This window comes from Anabrus simplex, chromosome 8, assembly GCF_040414725.1.
Source record: "Anabrus simplex isolate iqAnaSimp1 chromosome 8, ASM4041472v1, whole genome shotgun sequence".
NCBI classification, from domain to species: domain Eukaryota; kingdom Metazoa; phylum Arthropoda; class Insecta; order Orthoptera; family Tettigoniidae; genus Anabrus; species Anabrus simplex.
In genome coordinates, this window is record NC_090272.1 from 43,238,763 (window position 1) to 43,256,878 (window position 18,116).

The 18,116-nt window shown below is 38.7% G+C and overlaps 1 protein-coding gene across 1 annotated transcript in view; it reads left to right on the forward strand.

The window, feature by feature from the left end:
* LOC136878724 (cytochrome P450 4c3-like) overlaps positions 1 to 18,116 on the forward strand; it is a gene marked incomplete at its 5' end in the record, with an annotated part of 108,104 nt that overhangs the window by 82,702 nt on the left and 7,286 nt on the right. The window contains 2 exons of the mRNA XM_068229047.1: positions 55 to 123; positions 6,764 to 6,932. Coding sequence (XP_068085148.1) covers positions 55 to 123; positions 6,764 to 6,932 — 238 coding nt within the window. The remainder of the gene's footprint in view (positions 1 to 54; positions 124 to 6,763; positions 6,933 to 18,116) is intronic.

Genomic DNA, 18,116 nt, shown 5'->3' on the forward strand with positions numbered 1-18,116 from the left:
TGTTTTGTTTTCATGTTATTCTGTTCTTGGCAATAAATAATGTTTTGGTTTCAGGGACATGATACAACATCAGCTGCAATCAGCTGGACGCTCTTCTTGCTGGGAAGCCACCCTCATGTCCAGGTAAGGAGCATCTCTCTGTATAAAAGTTTGATCATGGTAACTCTGAACATCCTTATTTTGACAAGAATGTCTACATCTAATTAATTAATTTCTTATGGCTATTTCTAGCCAAAAGCAGCACTTGTAAGGCAGACCCTGTGATGAGGGTTGGCGGCATCAGCCATGTGTAGGTAACATGTTGTGGAGGATAGTGTTATGTGTGGTGTGTGAGTTGCAGGGATTTTGGGGACAACACAAACACCCAGCCCCCGGGCCACTGGAAATAACCAATGAAGGTTAAAATCCCCGACCCGGGCCCTCTGAACCAAAGGCCAGTATGCTGACCATTCAGCCAACAAGTCAGCATACTGGCCTTCGGTTCGGAGGGCCCGGGTCGGGGATTTTCACCTTCATTGAACCGAAGGCCAGTATGCTGACCATTCAGCCAACAAGTCAGCTGCCTCTATGGATCAGTTGGTAGAGTGTCGGCCTCCGGATCCCAAGATAGCGGGTTCAAACCCGGCAGAGGTAGTCGGATTTTTGAAGGGCGGAAAAGAGTCCATTAGACACTCCATGTCGTACGATGTCGGCATGTAAAAGATCTCTGGTGACACATTTGGTGTTTACCTGACAAAATTCATTAAAACTCAGCCATAGACGCCCAAGAGAGTTTCGGTTTACTCGGTCTGCCATCTAGTGGGCCTAGAGTAAAACGGAACGTCGAAATTGATGAGCAGACAGCCAGATGGTGTCAAATTGAAACATCTGCACACGTTAGCTGAGGCCATACGATTATTATTATTATTTGATGATGATGATGATGCTTGTTGTTTAAAGGGGCCTAACATCGAGGTCATCAGCGCCTATTATTATTTAGCCAACAAGTCAGACTCTAGAACTAATGAAAACAAGGAATTTTAATCTGCTAGGACTGAGTGCAACAAAATGGGTCGGGGATCAATGAAAGGTCTAGTTCCTTGAATGTGTTTGTTTTAATGTGCATCTTTCTTTACGTACAACACGTCACAATACAAACCACCATAGAAACACACAATAGGGAGTACTTCCCTCCACTTAGGGTTGATGTCAGGGAGGGCATCCGGCCATAACATGGGGCTAATTTCATACAGAGTCCTGACCCCAAGTTATTGAAAAAAAATCAAGGACAAAAAAGAAGAGGAAGAAGAAGAAGACTTCGCTGAGAGTATCATCATGTGTGACAAGATTATTCAATCATAAATAATGAGTTATATTTAAAAGGTGGACCTTCCATACCTTTGATTGTGATTAGGATTATCCAAGTCATAATGACAACACTATCCAGAGATGATGCAAGGGAAAGATCTTTGCAAAGAAACATTAAAGAGAAAATCAAAGGTGTCTCCAAAAACCATAAGAGTACAGTAGTAAATTAATTAATTCACATGCGTGTCAAACGGCAGCCAAAGTGTTAACTACCTGCCACATCATATAATTTAATCACCACTGATATTACGTTTGCGAAAATAGAAACCCACAAAAATTCCTTACCTACTGTATGTTCAGCGGAGTCGATTCATATTGACCACGTAATTTTAATTTCTCGCACATAAATGTTGTTCACATTATGCAGCACTCTACTACTGTAGTTAAACAAATCTGAAATGCCATTCTGTTTCAAATTCCTCTTTACAGGCAGAGAGATGCACAAGGATGTGACTGTGTTGAGATTCACTGCTACTGTTACAACAGTCCTTGGAATGTATGGTAATGTGTCAAAATGAGATAACAAAGGTGCTATTTTAGTTTTAAGAGCTACAGTACTGCTGGGTAAATTCTTCTCATATGTACCCTCCTTAGACCTACCTGGAATTCCATAGCTGCCGAGTTACCAGAGTTGCTCAATGATCTTGCCTTCAGAGACCGTTACAAACACTCTTGCTTGCTATGCTTACACAATAGCAAATTTCAGTTTTCATATGGCAGAAGCACATATTCCTAATTACTTCCATGCTTGGATTATTGTAGTATGGTTACTGTACCACGAGGAAAGCACACTACCAGGGTCTTTAAAGGTATTCATAATGAAGAAAGTGTCCGGATCCATGGCTAAGTGGTTAGCGTGCTAGCCTTTGATCACAGGGGTCCCGGGTTCGATTCCCGGTGGGGTCAGAAATTTTAACCATCATCGGTTAATTTCTCTGGCACGGGGGCTGGGTGTATGTGTCGTCTTCATCATCATTTCAACTTCATCATGACGTGCAGGTCGCTTACGGACGTCAAATCAAAAGACCTGCACCTGACGAGCCGAACATGTCCTCGGACACTCCTGGCATTAAAAGCCATACGCCATTTCATTTCGTGGAGAGAGTTATCATTAATAACAGTATTGCTAAATTGTGAGAAAATTTTACATTGAATTAGTGGAATTAATGCCAGGATAAGAATATTTTATTGTTACAGAGGGCATTAACATTCTATCAGTAATTGCTGTATGGAGATTTCACTGTATTATTGGTGACATTAATGTTCAAATAGGGTGTGATCCCACATATCTGAAACCTCTTGGTTTCTGCTCATGCACAGTGCAGTTGTAGACAAACCCCGTGTCATAAAAAGAAAAGTTGGAAGATAAGGATAAGATGAGAAACTGGCATTTAACTGTTTCAAATGTTTCCATTTTCAGATGTAGATGCCAGACTGGAATCTGGGTGGCTTGAGGTGGAACTTCCATGCAGCATCAGAAAGAACAAGAGCCGACTAAATGCCTAAGTGTAGTGCTGGGTTCATAAACAGGCTCCTGAGATTTCGTGGTGGTGGGACAATAGTGGCCAAAACATAATTTATTATTGCTGTACTATAAATCAATAATATTTAATGTATAGGCAATAAATTTCAATAATTTTAATGTTAATTTGTTTACTTTTTAATTGAAATTATGCAGGTACTATATCCCTTTCAGACCGAGTACGCACAATTGTGCGGGTTCATATTTTAGTTATCCCTGACCGTATTTGATGTTTTTTCGGCGCTACACCGGACTGCAGTGATTGTGCAGGACACGTGGCGTGTATTTCAATTGATTTTAGTATGCGCTTGACCGCCAGGGCGAAGGAAGAAGAGTTTAAAAAGCACAGTTGATCGGCGAGATGGCAGGAAGCAGTAGTGCCGAAAGTAAGTATTTATTTACTGCATTTATATTAATCTAGAAGCTTTACTGAATACCGGAATATATTCAATGAAGTGTGTACTTTGGTTAGTGAACGTAAATTTTGAAGGTTTTGAATTTTGATACGCACAATTGTGTGGGTCCTGTTTTTTCGGATGTTAGTTTTTATTTTGTAAAATAAACTATTAATATGTGTATTGAGGAGCATTTTAGTCAGTTCTTGACGTACAAACAAAAATTCACACCTCCAGTTTTCTTTCAGGTCTGAAAGGGATATATATAAAATTGGATGTTGGTATGTTTGAAGCTAATAGACTCAAAAACTACTGGACCGAATTCGCTGAAATTTTCACAGTTCATTCTTATTACATCTGAGAGGGATTATGAAGTGGTTTGAACGAAATCTGATTCGTAGTTCGCCACTAAGGGTTAAAAAATAAAATAGGAGAAGATAAGCAAACCGCAAGACAAGTCCAATCAGCAGGTTGCCTACCCAACAGTATGTGAAGATTATGATGTGTTCCTTAAAACTTATTTCTGCTTTTATCAAATAGTGTGGGGGCAGGACACCCCTCCCAGCCCAAAGGGAGAGGATGAAATGTAAAAGTAATCGAAAACGACCGATATTAGTATCGTATCCATAGTTTTTGGGATCACTGAGATGAACTATGACACTCAAAATGCTGTTTAAGTCAAGTTCATCCCGAATAGCACCCCTAGGGGTGGGGTTGAAAGGGGGGTGAAATATTAATGTAGAATCCATAGTTTTTGGGGTCGCTGAGATGAATAACGTGAGCGCAAAAATGACTCCAAAATCAGTTATGAAACTCCATTCTAAGAGTAATCACCTAGGTAGGGCCTATGTCCCTAGAGGCCATGACGAGTGCACATCTTGCACTCCTTGAGGAACATTTTGTTGTGTATGGGTCGATGTGTGTCAGCAATTGAATGTAGTATTAGTACCGTAAATAGAATAAAGTTTTTGATAAGTTTAACTGCAATTTATAATATTGTAGCATAACTATTCTTACTAGACAATAGCTTGCTTGCTTTTTCTGTCTGCAAGTAGTTGCAATAAAAATCTGTATACTGACTGGAGGGTAATTGGGAATTAAAACAAGACTATGGAATGAGTATGTGGGAAAGTGGGTGTGAGATTTGTTGATACTAGGGTCGATTGCATAAACCCTTTGATCTTAGAAACGAAATTCATCGGGACAACGTCTGTCGTGTTTTGCTAGTATATATGTATATTTCAATTTGCTGTATGTCGCACCGACACAGACAGGTCTTATGGCAATGATGGGATAGGAAAGAGCTAGGAGTGGAAAGGAAGTGGCCATGGCCTTAATTGAGGAACAGCCCCCAGCATTTGCCTGGTGTGAAAATGGGAAACCATGGAAAACCATCTTCAGGGCTGATGGCAGTGGGGTTCGAACCTACTATCTCCCGGATGCAAGCTCACAGCTGTGTAACCCTAACCACATGGCTAACTCACCTGATATATCATATTATTAAAATGCAGAAAATATTAGATTACAGAATGAAGTCTGAAAGGAAGTAGTTGAATATTGTTAATTGGGTAGTAAAATAACTAAAAATGGTAGAAGTAAGGAGAACATAAAATGCAGACTAGCACAAACAAGGAAGACATTTCTTAGGAAAATAAATTTTCTCACTATGAACATTAAAATAAGAATTAAAAGACGTTTTTGAAGACTTTCATCTGGACTATGAGATTGTATGGGAGTGAAACATGGATGATAACCAGCTCAGAAAGAAAGAGAATAGAAGCTTTTGGAATGTGTTATAGAAGAATGCTGGTGAAATTTGACCAGAAGAAGGGCCAGAACAATAGGGCACATCTTAAGTTATTGAAGGAAGTATAGGTGGTAAAAAACGGCAAGGGTAGACCAAGATTTGAGCAAACAGGTTAGGCAGATGTAGGATATAGTAGTTACGTAGAAATGAAAAAGTTAGCACAGGATAGGGTGGCACAGAAACCTGCATTAAACCATTGTATGGGGTGATGATGCACAAAAATGTTGCATTCTTCATATAATATTTAAAATGTGCAAATGAGAATATGTAAATGTATGTAAAAAATGAAACCCGAGTATAACCATATCAGAACCACAATTCGCTGACATTTGTCATTATCAGTTGTCTACAAGTAAAGGAATGGAATATGTAATTACATAGGAACCGGGTGCTACTGATGAGTGCATGAGACATGAGGCTGCACATTTGAAACACCTACTGTATCAATACGGTTACTGTTAATTTTACTGGTTTCTGTGTTAAGAATTTTTTGTCCAGATGTTTTTTGTTTTCATTCTGTGAAAAAATATATTTCGCACATTCCTTTTGGACTATGCCATGTGGAAGAAATGATACAAAATATGAAAAAAGGCATCGATATTTCAATTAACCTATGTGATTCTTTATCAGGACAATTGTTGAACGAAATAGCACTTGTTGTCAAGATGTACTCTCTGTGCTGTGGACTGTTTCTGATCTTTAAGTGAAGCAATTACCGAGAACCAAGCTGTGCTAAGGATGTCACCTGCAGCTCTACTGAAATTATGAAGATGTTTTCATATTTCGATTGCTTCTCTTACAATCCTAGAACCACTGTGTTTCACTTGAACCAGTACTTTGGTATCCTTGGACATGACATCATGGCCGGATGACAAGGCATGATCTGCTAATGCCGACTTATCCGATTGGTGAAGTCAAATGCATCTGTCGTGTTCCTTGAAGATTGCATACCTAAACTACAACATCTTGGTATCTACAAGATTCTATGCACTTGTGATGAGGTTTACATTGGACAAACTTGGAGATCAGTATCTATATGCATCAAGAAACATGTCAGATGTATTTGATTTAATCAACTAGATAAGTTGTCACCCGACCACAACAACAGTTTGAAGATACCAAAGCACTAGCTTGAGTGAAACATTATGGTTCTAAGATTGTAAGAGAAGCAACAGAAATACGAAAACATCTTTCTAATTTCAATAGAGATGCAACAGAGATCCTTACAACAGCATGGTTACCAGTAAATGCTTCACTTAGAGATCAGGTATAGCCCACAGTACAGAGAGCTCATTTTCATGAACAGTACTATTTCATTCGTCAATTGTCCTAATGAAGATTTAACATAGATCAATCAGAATGTCAATGCCTTTTTTCATATTTTGTACAGTTTCTTCCACATGGTGTAGCCCAAAAAAACAAAAAAAACTTGAATACAACTTCAGACTGTGAAAGCTTCAGTTATAAAATTAATCTTATTTTATAAAGCTCTAGGATAATGACATTCATTTGACACTTAGGAAGTAGGAGTAAAATTACATTTTAGGGAATCATGATGAAGAAAGATGTTTGTAATAAGGCTTGGGGTTCAGCTGGAAAATACAGCAAACCATTGATTGATCAACATTTACAGTTTTCGCTGTCAGACGAGGAAGAGGATGTCTGTTGTTTTCAGCTGTGTCTTTGTTACAGAGAAAGGTGGTCCAGGAATTGGATGACATCTTCTACAATACAGACAGGCCCTTCACCATGAAGGATCTACATGACATGAGGTACCTCGACTGCTGTATCAAGGAGGCCCTCCGGCTGTACCCCAGTGTTCCTCTGGTGGCTCGCCAACTCAATGAGGATGTCATCCTTGGTATGTAATAACCAATTTCTTTTCCTTCACTCTTGAATTCATTTTGTTGTGTTTTACTGTGAGTAAAATGCAGTGTGCTACTGTCTGTGAGACACCTTATGCTATGTGATAGAAAGAAACAAACAGGTGCCAGTCAAGTCATATAGGGAGATCAAATTGAACAAATGATGTAGTAGAAAAAACACAATGTCCTGACAGTACGGGAAGAGGGAGAAATAGAAAGAGAACACAAAAGAATGAGGACGATCTTCAAAATTTCTTCATAATTGTTTTTAACTTTAACATAACCTTTAGCTACACAGTTCTTTCCTGGCTGAAACCTGAGAGGCAACAGAAGTTCCACATACTTACATTGATTTATTGAACTCACAAGGAAAATCTACCCAAATACATTTCTTAAAAATGCCATTTATTCTCCTCATTCCTTAATTGCAACACAAGATCTGGCACTTCCCTGGCTATTCCCGTCAACCACTCTTCAATCTATATGTATAAAATAAGAGTTTTGTCTGTACATTGCTCAGAATTTCAAAAGGATGGTATTTCTGTATCAGTCATGCCCACAGTAACAAGGAAATGCACTTTTTTACTTTTCTGTAATTTCTGTCTGTCTGTCTCTCTGTCTGTCTGTATGTATGTATGTACACGCATCACGAGAAAACAACTGAAGAGAATTTAATGAAAATTGGTATACAAAGTTGGGGAATAAGTCGCTACAATCTAGGCCATAAATAATTTTATTCACGCTGACTGAAATGGTAGTTTAGGGGAAGGCCTAAAATTTAATTCTCAAACGTTTATGTTATTAATGATCATATCTTAATGAAAATAGGTATAAAAAGTCGGGAAATAAGTCGCTATAACATAGGCTATAAATAATTTTACTCACGCTGAGTGAAATAGTTGTTTAGGGGAAGGCCTAAAATTTAATTCTCAAATATTTGTTATTAATGGTCGTATCTTAACGAAAATCGATGTGCAAAGTCGGGGAATAAGTCGCTATAATCTAGGCCATAAATAATTTTATTCACGCTGAATGAAATGGTAGTTTAGGGGTAGCCCTAAAATTTAATTCCCAAATAATTATGTTATTAGTGGTTGTATCGATAAATACTACATAAGTTATGTAGTATTATATTTCCGATTATTTATGTCTTATACATTGTTACACTACTGGTTATGATCAGAGATATTCATGAATTTGGATTTTTGTTACTAAGTCCTTATCAGCGCCGAGTCACGAGAAAATGGGTAAACAGGATTTAACGAAAATCGGTATGTAAAGTCGGAGAATAAGGAACTACAGTCTATGCTATAAATAATTTTATAAGATGCCCTAATATCATAGAGTCTAAAGAAAACTAAATGTGAAGAACTACAATGTAGAAAGCTCATAAAATTGATCAACAATAACTTTACATTGACCACTGTTTGTTGTGATGTGCTTTGTCTTCTGTTGCCACTCATCTCCGATAGATACTGTCCGGCTCCATGGCTAAATGGTTAGCATGCTGGCCTTTGGCCACAGGTGTCCTGGGTTTGATTCCAGGCAGGGTTAGGAATTTTAACCATCATTGGTTAATTTCTCTGGCACAGGGGCTGGGTGTATGTGTCGTCTTCATCATCATTTCATCCTCATCAGGACGCACGGGTTGCCTATGGGAGTCAGGTCAAAAGACCTGCACCTGGCGAGCCGAACATATCCTCGGACACTCGCAGCATTAAAAGCCATACGCCATTTCTTTTCGGATAGATAGGATTACTGCTGTGTACCAAGTATTTTTTTAACATTTGCCTTACGTCGCACCAACACAGTTAGGTCTTATGATGACAATGGGATAGGAAGCTGCCTTGGCCTTAATTAAGGTACAGCCCCAGCATTTGCCTGGTATGAAAATGAGAATCCACGGAATAACATCTTCAAGGCTGCCGATAGTGGGGTTCGAATCCACTATCTCCCAGACGCAAGCTCACAGCTGTGCGCCCCTAACCACACGGCCAAATCGCCCAGTCGTACAAGGGCAACAGTCTGCCTAAATACTGGCGGGAAGTACCTGGGGAGTTAGGTAACTTTCTTCTTTAGCATGCCATTCCTCTGTTTCATAAATTTTGCGATACTACTGGTACATAACACACTGGTTCATCATAGCATTCGAGCTATTCAATCCCTACTCTGAGGCACTGATTGGAATGAGAAGTGTGCATATTTAACGGAATAATGGCAGATAAGTGTTCACGGCTGTCTGTGGCCTGGTCATTCCAGCTCTGGAACTTTGGACTGTTAGATTGGCACCGTAGTACTGTCCGTTAAAAGGGAGAAAATGTGTAGTTTTCATTTGATCGAGTATTTTATGTGATAACATTGCTTTTAATCGCTACATTCCTACTGACGTTTTTGTAATGACCTATGTTGACTTCAGTTAGGAAAACCACAAAGTCAGTCTTTCTGAGAATCCCGTAGCGAAGCACGGGTACATCAGCTAGTGTATAATAAATCCTTCGTTGTGGCTGGGTCATGATTTTGGAATTCACTTCCAGCTGCTGTCAGGAAATGTAACTCAATATCAACTCAATATCAAAATTTAAGACTGCATCTAGAGATTACCTGTTGAATACCGCTGACTGTTTCGTGTGATTGGTGACATATGATAGGTTGTGTGATTGTGGTAGGTAGGCTACTACTATTGCCATTTTACTGTACGGTACATCTGAAGAACACTTGTTTCTTTTAATTAATATTTCATAAGTCAGAGAAAACACGTTGCTGCGGTGGAGGTGAAGTTAAGTCAAAAGTAAGACAGCGAAGGGAGACCAATTGCAGACCACACACTTAGACTAGAACACCACATCCGTGAAAACTTGTTACCAACAAGAACTGAGGATCTCGCCAAGGAATAGGAAAGCTATCACGCCTAAAGGATAACTTTAAACATACACCAAAGCCTCACGAGAAGACAAAAGGATAACAAGATCATCTCACAAAATACCTAAAACACAAACAAGACAACATGCCGCCCAAAACACAACCTGCAACTAAAAACACAAAACACAAAGGAAGTATCAATAAAATACCACTCTCGGAAAGCTCTGGAGAAGAGGATTCCGCAGTCAACATACAAGACCAAGGAAATGATATTAAGGGTATGTTTGCTGAAATATTATTAGAATTAAGAAATCTGAGAAAACAAAGTGAAGACTTCCAACAGGAAACAAGAGAAGAAATTTTACGCATAAAGAACGTAATCAGAAAAAGGGATGAATACGGTACTATGAAAAAGTAAACGATGCCTTAGAACAGAAAATCACCAATGCAAACAACTAAACACAAGAAAAGATAAACGCACTAACAGAAAGAATAAATATTCTAGAAGAACAAGAAGAACAGAGGGCAAAAAGAGAAAAGAGAAACAATATAGTGATCAAGAGCAAAGAACTATCTTGTGAAGAAGGCAGAAAAGACGAACTGAAGGACAAAATCAATAAAATAATAGACAGAGTAGAAGCAGGAGTGACAGCAAGTAATACAACCTACGTGGGCAAGGACAAAAATAATAGAGGGATAGTGAAGGTCAGTTTTGAACACTTTTCTGACAAATTAAAAATTGTCAAAAACAAACACAGACTAAGGGGACAAGATATCTACATAGATGATGACCTCACCAGAAATGAGAGAGCAATCCAAGCAATACTCAGACAGAAAGCTAAGGAAGAAAGGGACAAGGGTAACAGTGATGTGAGGGTGGGTTACCAGAAAATAATGCTGAAGGGCCAGTGGATACATTGGAATGATATGAATAAAAAAAACGGGGGAAAGTAAAATTGCAAACCTCAGAGCACAGTCAACACGCAACCAGGACGAATTAATACTAGCTACGTTGAACGTTAGAACCCTAAGAACTGAAGACAAAGAACTGGAACTCCAAAATGCACTCAAGAACATAAAATTCGATATTCTGGGCCTCAGCGAAGTCAGACAATGCGGCGAAGATATAGTAGAAAAAGAAAATGGCAACATTTTTAGCTACATAGGAGAAACAAGAGGACAAAAAGGCGTAGGTTTCATAATTAAAAGCCATTTGAAACAGAATATACAGGAAATAAGAGGAATCTCAGAGAGGATCGTGGTATTATCCCTAAAAATAACAAACATCAAAATCACAATAATCCAGGTATACGCACCCACAGAGGCAAGCACAGAAGAAGAGATCGAAGAATTCTACACGCTTCTAGAAGACACTCTAACAGACTACAAAGCACACCGAACATTCGTAATTGGTGACTTCAACAGCAAAGTAGGGAAAAAGAAATACGAAGACGAAGAACCCATGGGACTTTATGGATATGGAACAAGAAATGAAAGGGGAGACAGACTCATACAGTTTGCACTAGGACAAAGATTAAAAATTGTAAACACCTTCTACAAGAAACACCCGGAAAGTAAATGGACGTGGATCGCTCTGAATGGAAAAACCAAAAATGAAATAGACTACATCCTAGATGATAGCCTAGAAGTTGTAAAAGACATCCAAGTAATCAATGGTCTAAAATTCGATACAGACCACAGAATGGTCCGACTGAAAATGAGAATAAAGAAGGAAAAGAGACGCTACTTCAACAAGACGACCCCAAACCCCGAAAGTACAGATCGAACAGAATACACAAAAGCACTACAACACAACCTCCAAGAGCTTAGTCAACAAACAGACCAGAAGGCACAACAATATTATACAGAGCTCGTAAACTGCATATCCCTCTCAGTCAAGCAATCTTCGACACCGGGAAACAGAAGAAGAAATAGAATAAAATTAAAGGATAGTACTAAAAGACTGATCGAAGAAAGAGAACGTCTGAAACCACAAGCCAAAGAAAATGAGCGCACAAAGCTGGAATATACAAAAATCAATAAACAAACGAAAAGGGAAATCCGAAAAGACATCAGAGACCACAACACGGAAGTAGTCAAAGAAATCATGGAAAATACAAAATCAATGAAGAAGATTCGAAAGGAATTAACTCCGGACAAACATTGGATACTGGGAGTGAAAGACAGTAATGGTAAAAGACAAGCCAAGAGAGAACAGATAGTGACACAAGCGACAGAATTCTACAGGAAATTATATACAAGTAATTCCCAAAATGGCACACAGTGTCATAAGACGCCAAAAGAGGACATTGAGGAAGGAATACCACCCATTCTTCCCAGTGAAGTAACAGCAGCCATAAGGGAAGCAAAGAATGCAAAATCCCCAGGGGAAGATGGAATCTACAATGAATTCCTGAAATGGGGTGAAGAAGACATAACCCCATTCATCACTACGCTATTTAACAAGATACTCGAATCAGAAGACATACCAGGGGAGTGGAAACAAAGCACCATCATACTTTTGCACAAAAAAGGAGCCAAAGACGATATCAGTAACTACAGACCTATCAACCTAATTGTAAATCTTTACAAACTCTTCATGAAGATCCTAACTAAGAGAATGGCGAAGACACTAGATGAACAACAACCAGTGACACAAGCAGGATTTAGAACAAATTACAGTACATCAGACCACCTACAAGCAGTGAATCAACTGATCGAGAAAACACAAGAATTCAGTCTGGATGTATATATAGCATTTGTGGACTACAATAAAGCATTCGACTCCGTGGAACGGGAATACGTTTTAGAAGCACTGAGCAAACAAGGGATCCAGAACAAATACATCAGACTCCTGGATAAACTCTACGAAGGCAGCGAGGCCAAAATAAAAACAGAAAGAGAAGGAAAGAACATCAAGATAGAAAGAGGAGTTAAGCAAGGGGACCCTCTCTCACCAAAATTATTCATGTGCTTACTGGAGAATCAGTTCAGAAAACTAGATTGGGAAAAAAAAACGGCATCAAAATAGATGGAGCAAGACTAACGCACTTACGATTTGCAGACGACATCGCATTGGTGGCAGAGTCGGCAACGGAGCTAGAACAAATGATAATAGAATTAGACAACATCAGCAAAGAAGCAGGCCTGACAATGAATCCAAGAAAAACAAAATTGATGACTAATGCACTGGAAACTCCAGAAATACTGGAATACGTAGAGGAATGTGTATACCTTGGCCAGAACATATCATTCTCAAACTGTTCAGAAAAAGAGGTCAAACGGCGAATAGGACAAGCATAGAAGAGGTTCTGGTCTCTAAATTTCATACTGACAGACAAGACTCAGAAACTCACCCTTAAAGCTGAAGTCCTAGAAAAATGTGTGATACCAGTCCTACTATATGGATGCCAAACCTGGGCGCTAACACTAAAACAAAGGAAAATGATCTACATATGCCAGCGCAAAATGGAAAGAAAAATACTCCAGGTCTCATTGAGAGACAGAATACGGAACGAAGATATACGAAGGAGAACGGGCATGAAAGACGCTCTGACGAGCCGATCAGCTAAAGTGGAAATGGGGAGGACACGTAGCAAGACTGGAGCAAAATCGATGGACCTACAAAATGACAATGTGGGATCCCAGACAAGGAAGACGGAACGTGGGAAGGCAAAGAACTAGATGGGCAGACTGGTTTGCGAGATGGGGAGGAAAACAATGGACAAGAACAGCAAAGATAAGGCAAGAGTGGAAAGAGCTGGGAAAAATTGTGTGCAGAGATCACTGACCTTACGGGATACACCTTTGCTCAAGCCCTATGATAACATAGGTCGATCAAGACACATATTATAGATATTGCGTAACAGTGAAATATGCAACAGTGCACTTCCGCAAAGAGACCTGGAGATCACCTCTCTGATCACTACGGCATAATACAGTAAAATTGATAAAAAGAGGTTTTTTATGAAGTGGTGAATATAAAATTATCATCCTCGCGTACACTGCGGAACGAAGCCGAGCAAGTGTAAAATATGTTGAAGTACGCTCTCAGGACAGAGGCGAAGAATACAACATACAACTGTACGCTTCGACGAAGAGGATACCGTGATGGTCATCTTCTGTGCACTCGGGAAAATAGCAAGACGAATGTCAAACAGACAGACGTTTGCATGCAGTAGTGATTTGATAACTCATCACGTAACACATAGTGGAAGGAGGATATGCACTTGCAATGTATGTCAGGAGAATTTCAACGGAGGATAAGGTCAAGAAATTACAAGAAACGTCTACAACATTCGGAGAAGAAGCTATGCAAGAACGAAGAGTGCAAGTTTACGCTTTTACCTAGAAACAACCTGAACCCTCCCTGGGATAAAAGTGTACACGTGTCATTAATGCAACAGTGCGTTTTTGCAAATTGTTGTTCCAGAAAAACACAATTGCATTCACTGGGGGGTGAGACTACACAAGTGTACAATATGCGGTAATACGTTATCATGAAAAACTGCACATTAACCAATATAATAATGCTCTTCAGGACCTGCTCACCTGATGAGCTAAACTGAGCACTGTCCCTGCATTGCAGGAGGCCATAGCCCTTAGGGGATTCATACGGCTAATTTATTTATTTATTTATTTTATTAATTATTATTATTGTAGTGTAAATGTACATAATATTTAGCTTTTAACTCATGTACATTGATCATTTTTTTTTATGGTCATTATTATATTTCCATTTACTTTATTACATATTGTTAGAGGCATGATTTCCGGGAGATAGTAGGTTCGAATCCCACTATCGGCAGCCCTGAAGATGGTTTTCCGTGGTTTCCCATTTTCACACCAGGCAAATGCTGGGGCTGTACCTTAATTAAGGCCACGGCCGCTTCCTTCCAACTCCTAGGCCTGTCCTATCCCATCGTCGCCATAAGACCTATCTGTGTCGGTGCGACGTAAAGCCCCTAGCAAAAAAAAAGAGGCATGATTTTTTCGCATTAACGATAAATGCGACAAGAAATATTTTAAAGCGATTTTGAGATATCTTAACAACAAATCATATGGTTCTAGTTAAGAAATTAACTAGAAATTACTAAGAAATTAGTAATTTTGTTTTCACGAATTACAGTGAATTACAGCGACAAGGCCTATTTAAAGCTAAATTTACTTATTTTGCGATAAGTGCGAAAATTCAGCAAAATTCATGGAAAATAATGATCTTGAAACTGTATTCCAATATCACGTGTGTGAAGGGAAACAGAAGTCACAATAAGATTTCTCATTTCGATAGAAGTATTTCTTCGTATTAATATTGTATAAAATCCCTTAAAAGTATGGCCATATAGGGTGAAAGCTACAGCCATGTAGGGTGAAAGGGTAATTTGTTATGTAATCTTGATTAAGGCTATATTATAGCCTCATCAATATTATATAAGGAATAACAAATTATTATCAATATTGTTTCTCTTTATTTATCTTTCACATGAATAATTCACAAATCTCACGATTTAAACTTTTTAAAATTAATTTTTGGAAATGACTAACACAAAATTAAAGCGACGGGGTCAGCCCTATTTCACTAAATAACGCAAAAAATTATTTTCTTTTTTGTGAAATCCAACAAAAATGAATGCGAAATAATCATGCCCCTACACATTGTGTTCTCTTTATGCATTGCTTATATTTTTCAGTTTATCTTACTTTTTCATTATGACTTTGTCTCTTTTCTTGTTACCTTAATGCTCTGGATTTCTTTTCTTTTATTTTATTCTATTTTATTTGTTGAACTTTGCTTTCTTTCTTCATTATATTTTCTCCAAATCTTTAATTTTTAGCTTATCTTTGATTTTACAATAGAATAGTATATTTCTTTTATGTATGTATTACAAATATCTGTATTTTACATGGTTAAGTGCAAGAGAGGGCCACGAGCCCTAACTTCACCACTGCTAAAGTTAAATAAATAGCTTTCCTACACTGAAAATGAAATAAAAACCTACAACCAGTTTTCCAGTCATTGACCGGGTCAGGAATGGAATGAATGAAGCCCCCATCTTGCGGCGAGGATAAGAATTGTGCCGGCTACTGAGGCCTGTCGCACTCCTCTCGGGCAATGATTAATGACTGACAGATGAAATGAAATGATAGTGGAGAGTGTTGCTGGAATGAAATATGACAGGGAAAACCAGAGTACCCGGACAAAAACCTGTCCTGCCTCCGCTTTGTCCAGCACAAATCTCACATGGAGTGACCGGGACTTGAACCATGGAACCCAGCGGTGAGAGGCCGATGCGCTGCTGTCTGAGCCACAGAGGCTTTACGAATTTCCTACACTGTCATCTTCAAGTAGACTGCTTCTCCCCATCATCAATCTCAGTTCTTCTCAGGTCCCAACAAGCTTGTTTCTGCTTCACAGCTTCATCAGCAAAGTAACCTTCAACACTCATTGAGTAGCCTTCTTGATAGATCTTCAGTTTTGATGGGCAAAGTGTGGGATAAGAGAAATCTTCTTACAAAAATTTACAAAATTATGTCAATATCCTCCTGGTCAATACTATAATGTTTTACGTCTAATTGAGACGAGACTTTACACAGGCATATACGTGTTTCAACCTGGCATTGGGTCATCCTCAGTAGGACATATATATTTAATTAAAAAACATACAACACACAAAATGAAATGTTAGTTAAAAAGTTTTTTCTTAAAGAGCAGCTCTCGAGCTGGACTCCATCACAGAACATTTTATAATAGAATAGTACATTTCTTTTATATATGTATTACCAATATCTGTATTTTATGAACTGGACTCCATCAGGGAACATGGGTGATGCAAGCAGGCCAAATAATACTGAAAATCAGAAGGTTTAACTTCAATAATGCTTATGTTTATCAGCCCATATCTGAACATAACAACCAAGCCAACAGTTTACAGATACTAGTTTGAAACACACCAAGGGACAACAGAAAGACCTCCAGCACAAGATTATTTAAACGATCACCATCTCACAGTTTTTAATTTTCGTCATGCTTTTTAAGAAAAACTGTTTAACTAACATTATGATATTGTTGCAAATAAAACAGCGTCTGTTTCTTGACTCTAATTTATTTCAGGATGACCCAATAAATGCACACCATTCAACCATGAATGACCACACTCACTAATTGCAGCCTATTTACGAGTCTCTGTCCTCTTCACTTAGCAGATAGTCTGGCTTGTTGGTACTACCTGAGATAGCTATAATCCTTATTGACAGGCTTGTCTTACTTTCACTTCTCCTCCAAGTCCAGTCACCCCACACAGCAGCTGCATGTAGACAGGTTCGAACACGGGGCTACTGGACATGCAACACACAATGACTGTTCCTTGCTTCAACTCCAGAGGCAGTCCAGTAATTCACACAGTCAAACACAGTGAACAACTAGACAACAACAGTTTGATACAATACTCCACAACGATGACCATTAACACTGTTTCAGTTATGTTCACAATAGCTGCTCCAGTCGCTGACTCTATGATGGCCAGACCACACACGCAGTAATCTAAGGCAGTACACCCTATTTTATTCCGTACACAATGATGCTCCGACTCCAGAAGGGCACTGATGGCAGGCAGCACTACTACAGAAGTCCTCAGTCCAGCTACTCACTCGACACTGCAATGCAACAACAACAACTCCTTGTTCAGACTCCAGTGAGACACTGCTGACAGCCAACACCGTTCTAGCCCCTCACTTCAATACACCAACTCCAGCAGTCTGACTGTTCATGGCTAGTCTCCTTCTTATAGCTCGGGTGATGTGTACTGGAATATTCACGATGTGGCTAGAGCTGGAACATTGTCCTTACACCTCCCAAACAAACAACAAAAAGTACCTGGGTTTGAGGGGTAATAATAGTTATCTGAGATTTTGATCAAATTTATTTATTTACATTGTTTACGCCCAATTTGGACCACCAAAATCAACCCCATGCAGCAAAATCTTCAAAAAATAAGTTCACTTTTTAACACTTGATAATTTCTTCTTTTCCCTAAACTTCTTCATTCTAGACGATCTTGCAGCCCATTCTTCTGCTGATATAACATACTGATTATGTTTTGATGTTTTAAGTGATAGTTTTGTATATTGTGGTTTAGAATCTTCTCCTCTTCTCTATTTTCAATTTGCTCTATAGTAATTTTTATTCATCCAAATCCATTTGTATTTCTTTAAACCAAGTGTTTTTTTGTATTACTATTACAAAAGAAATTAAAAATCTGTACTGGAGTCTAAAATTTGGCAAACATTATATGTGTCCAAAATACACAATCCTCCATTTCCTC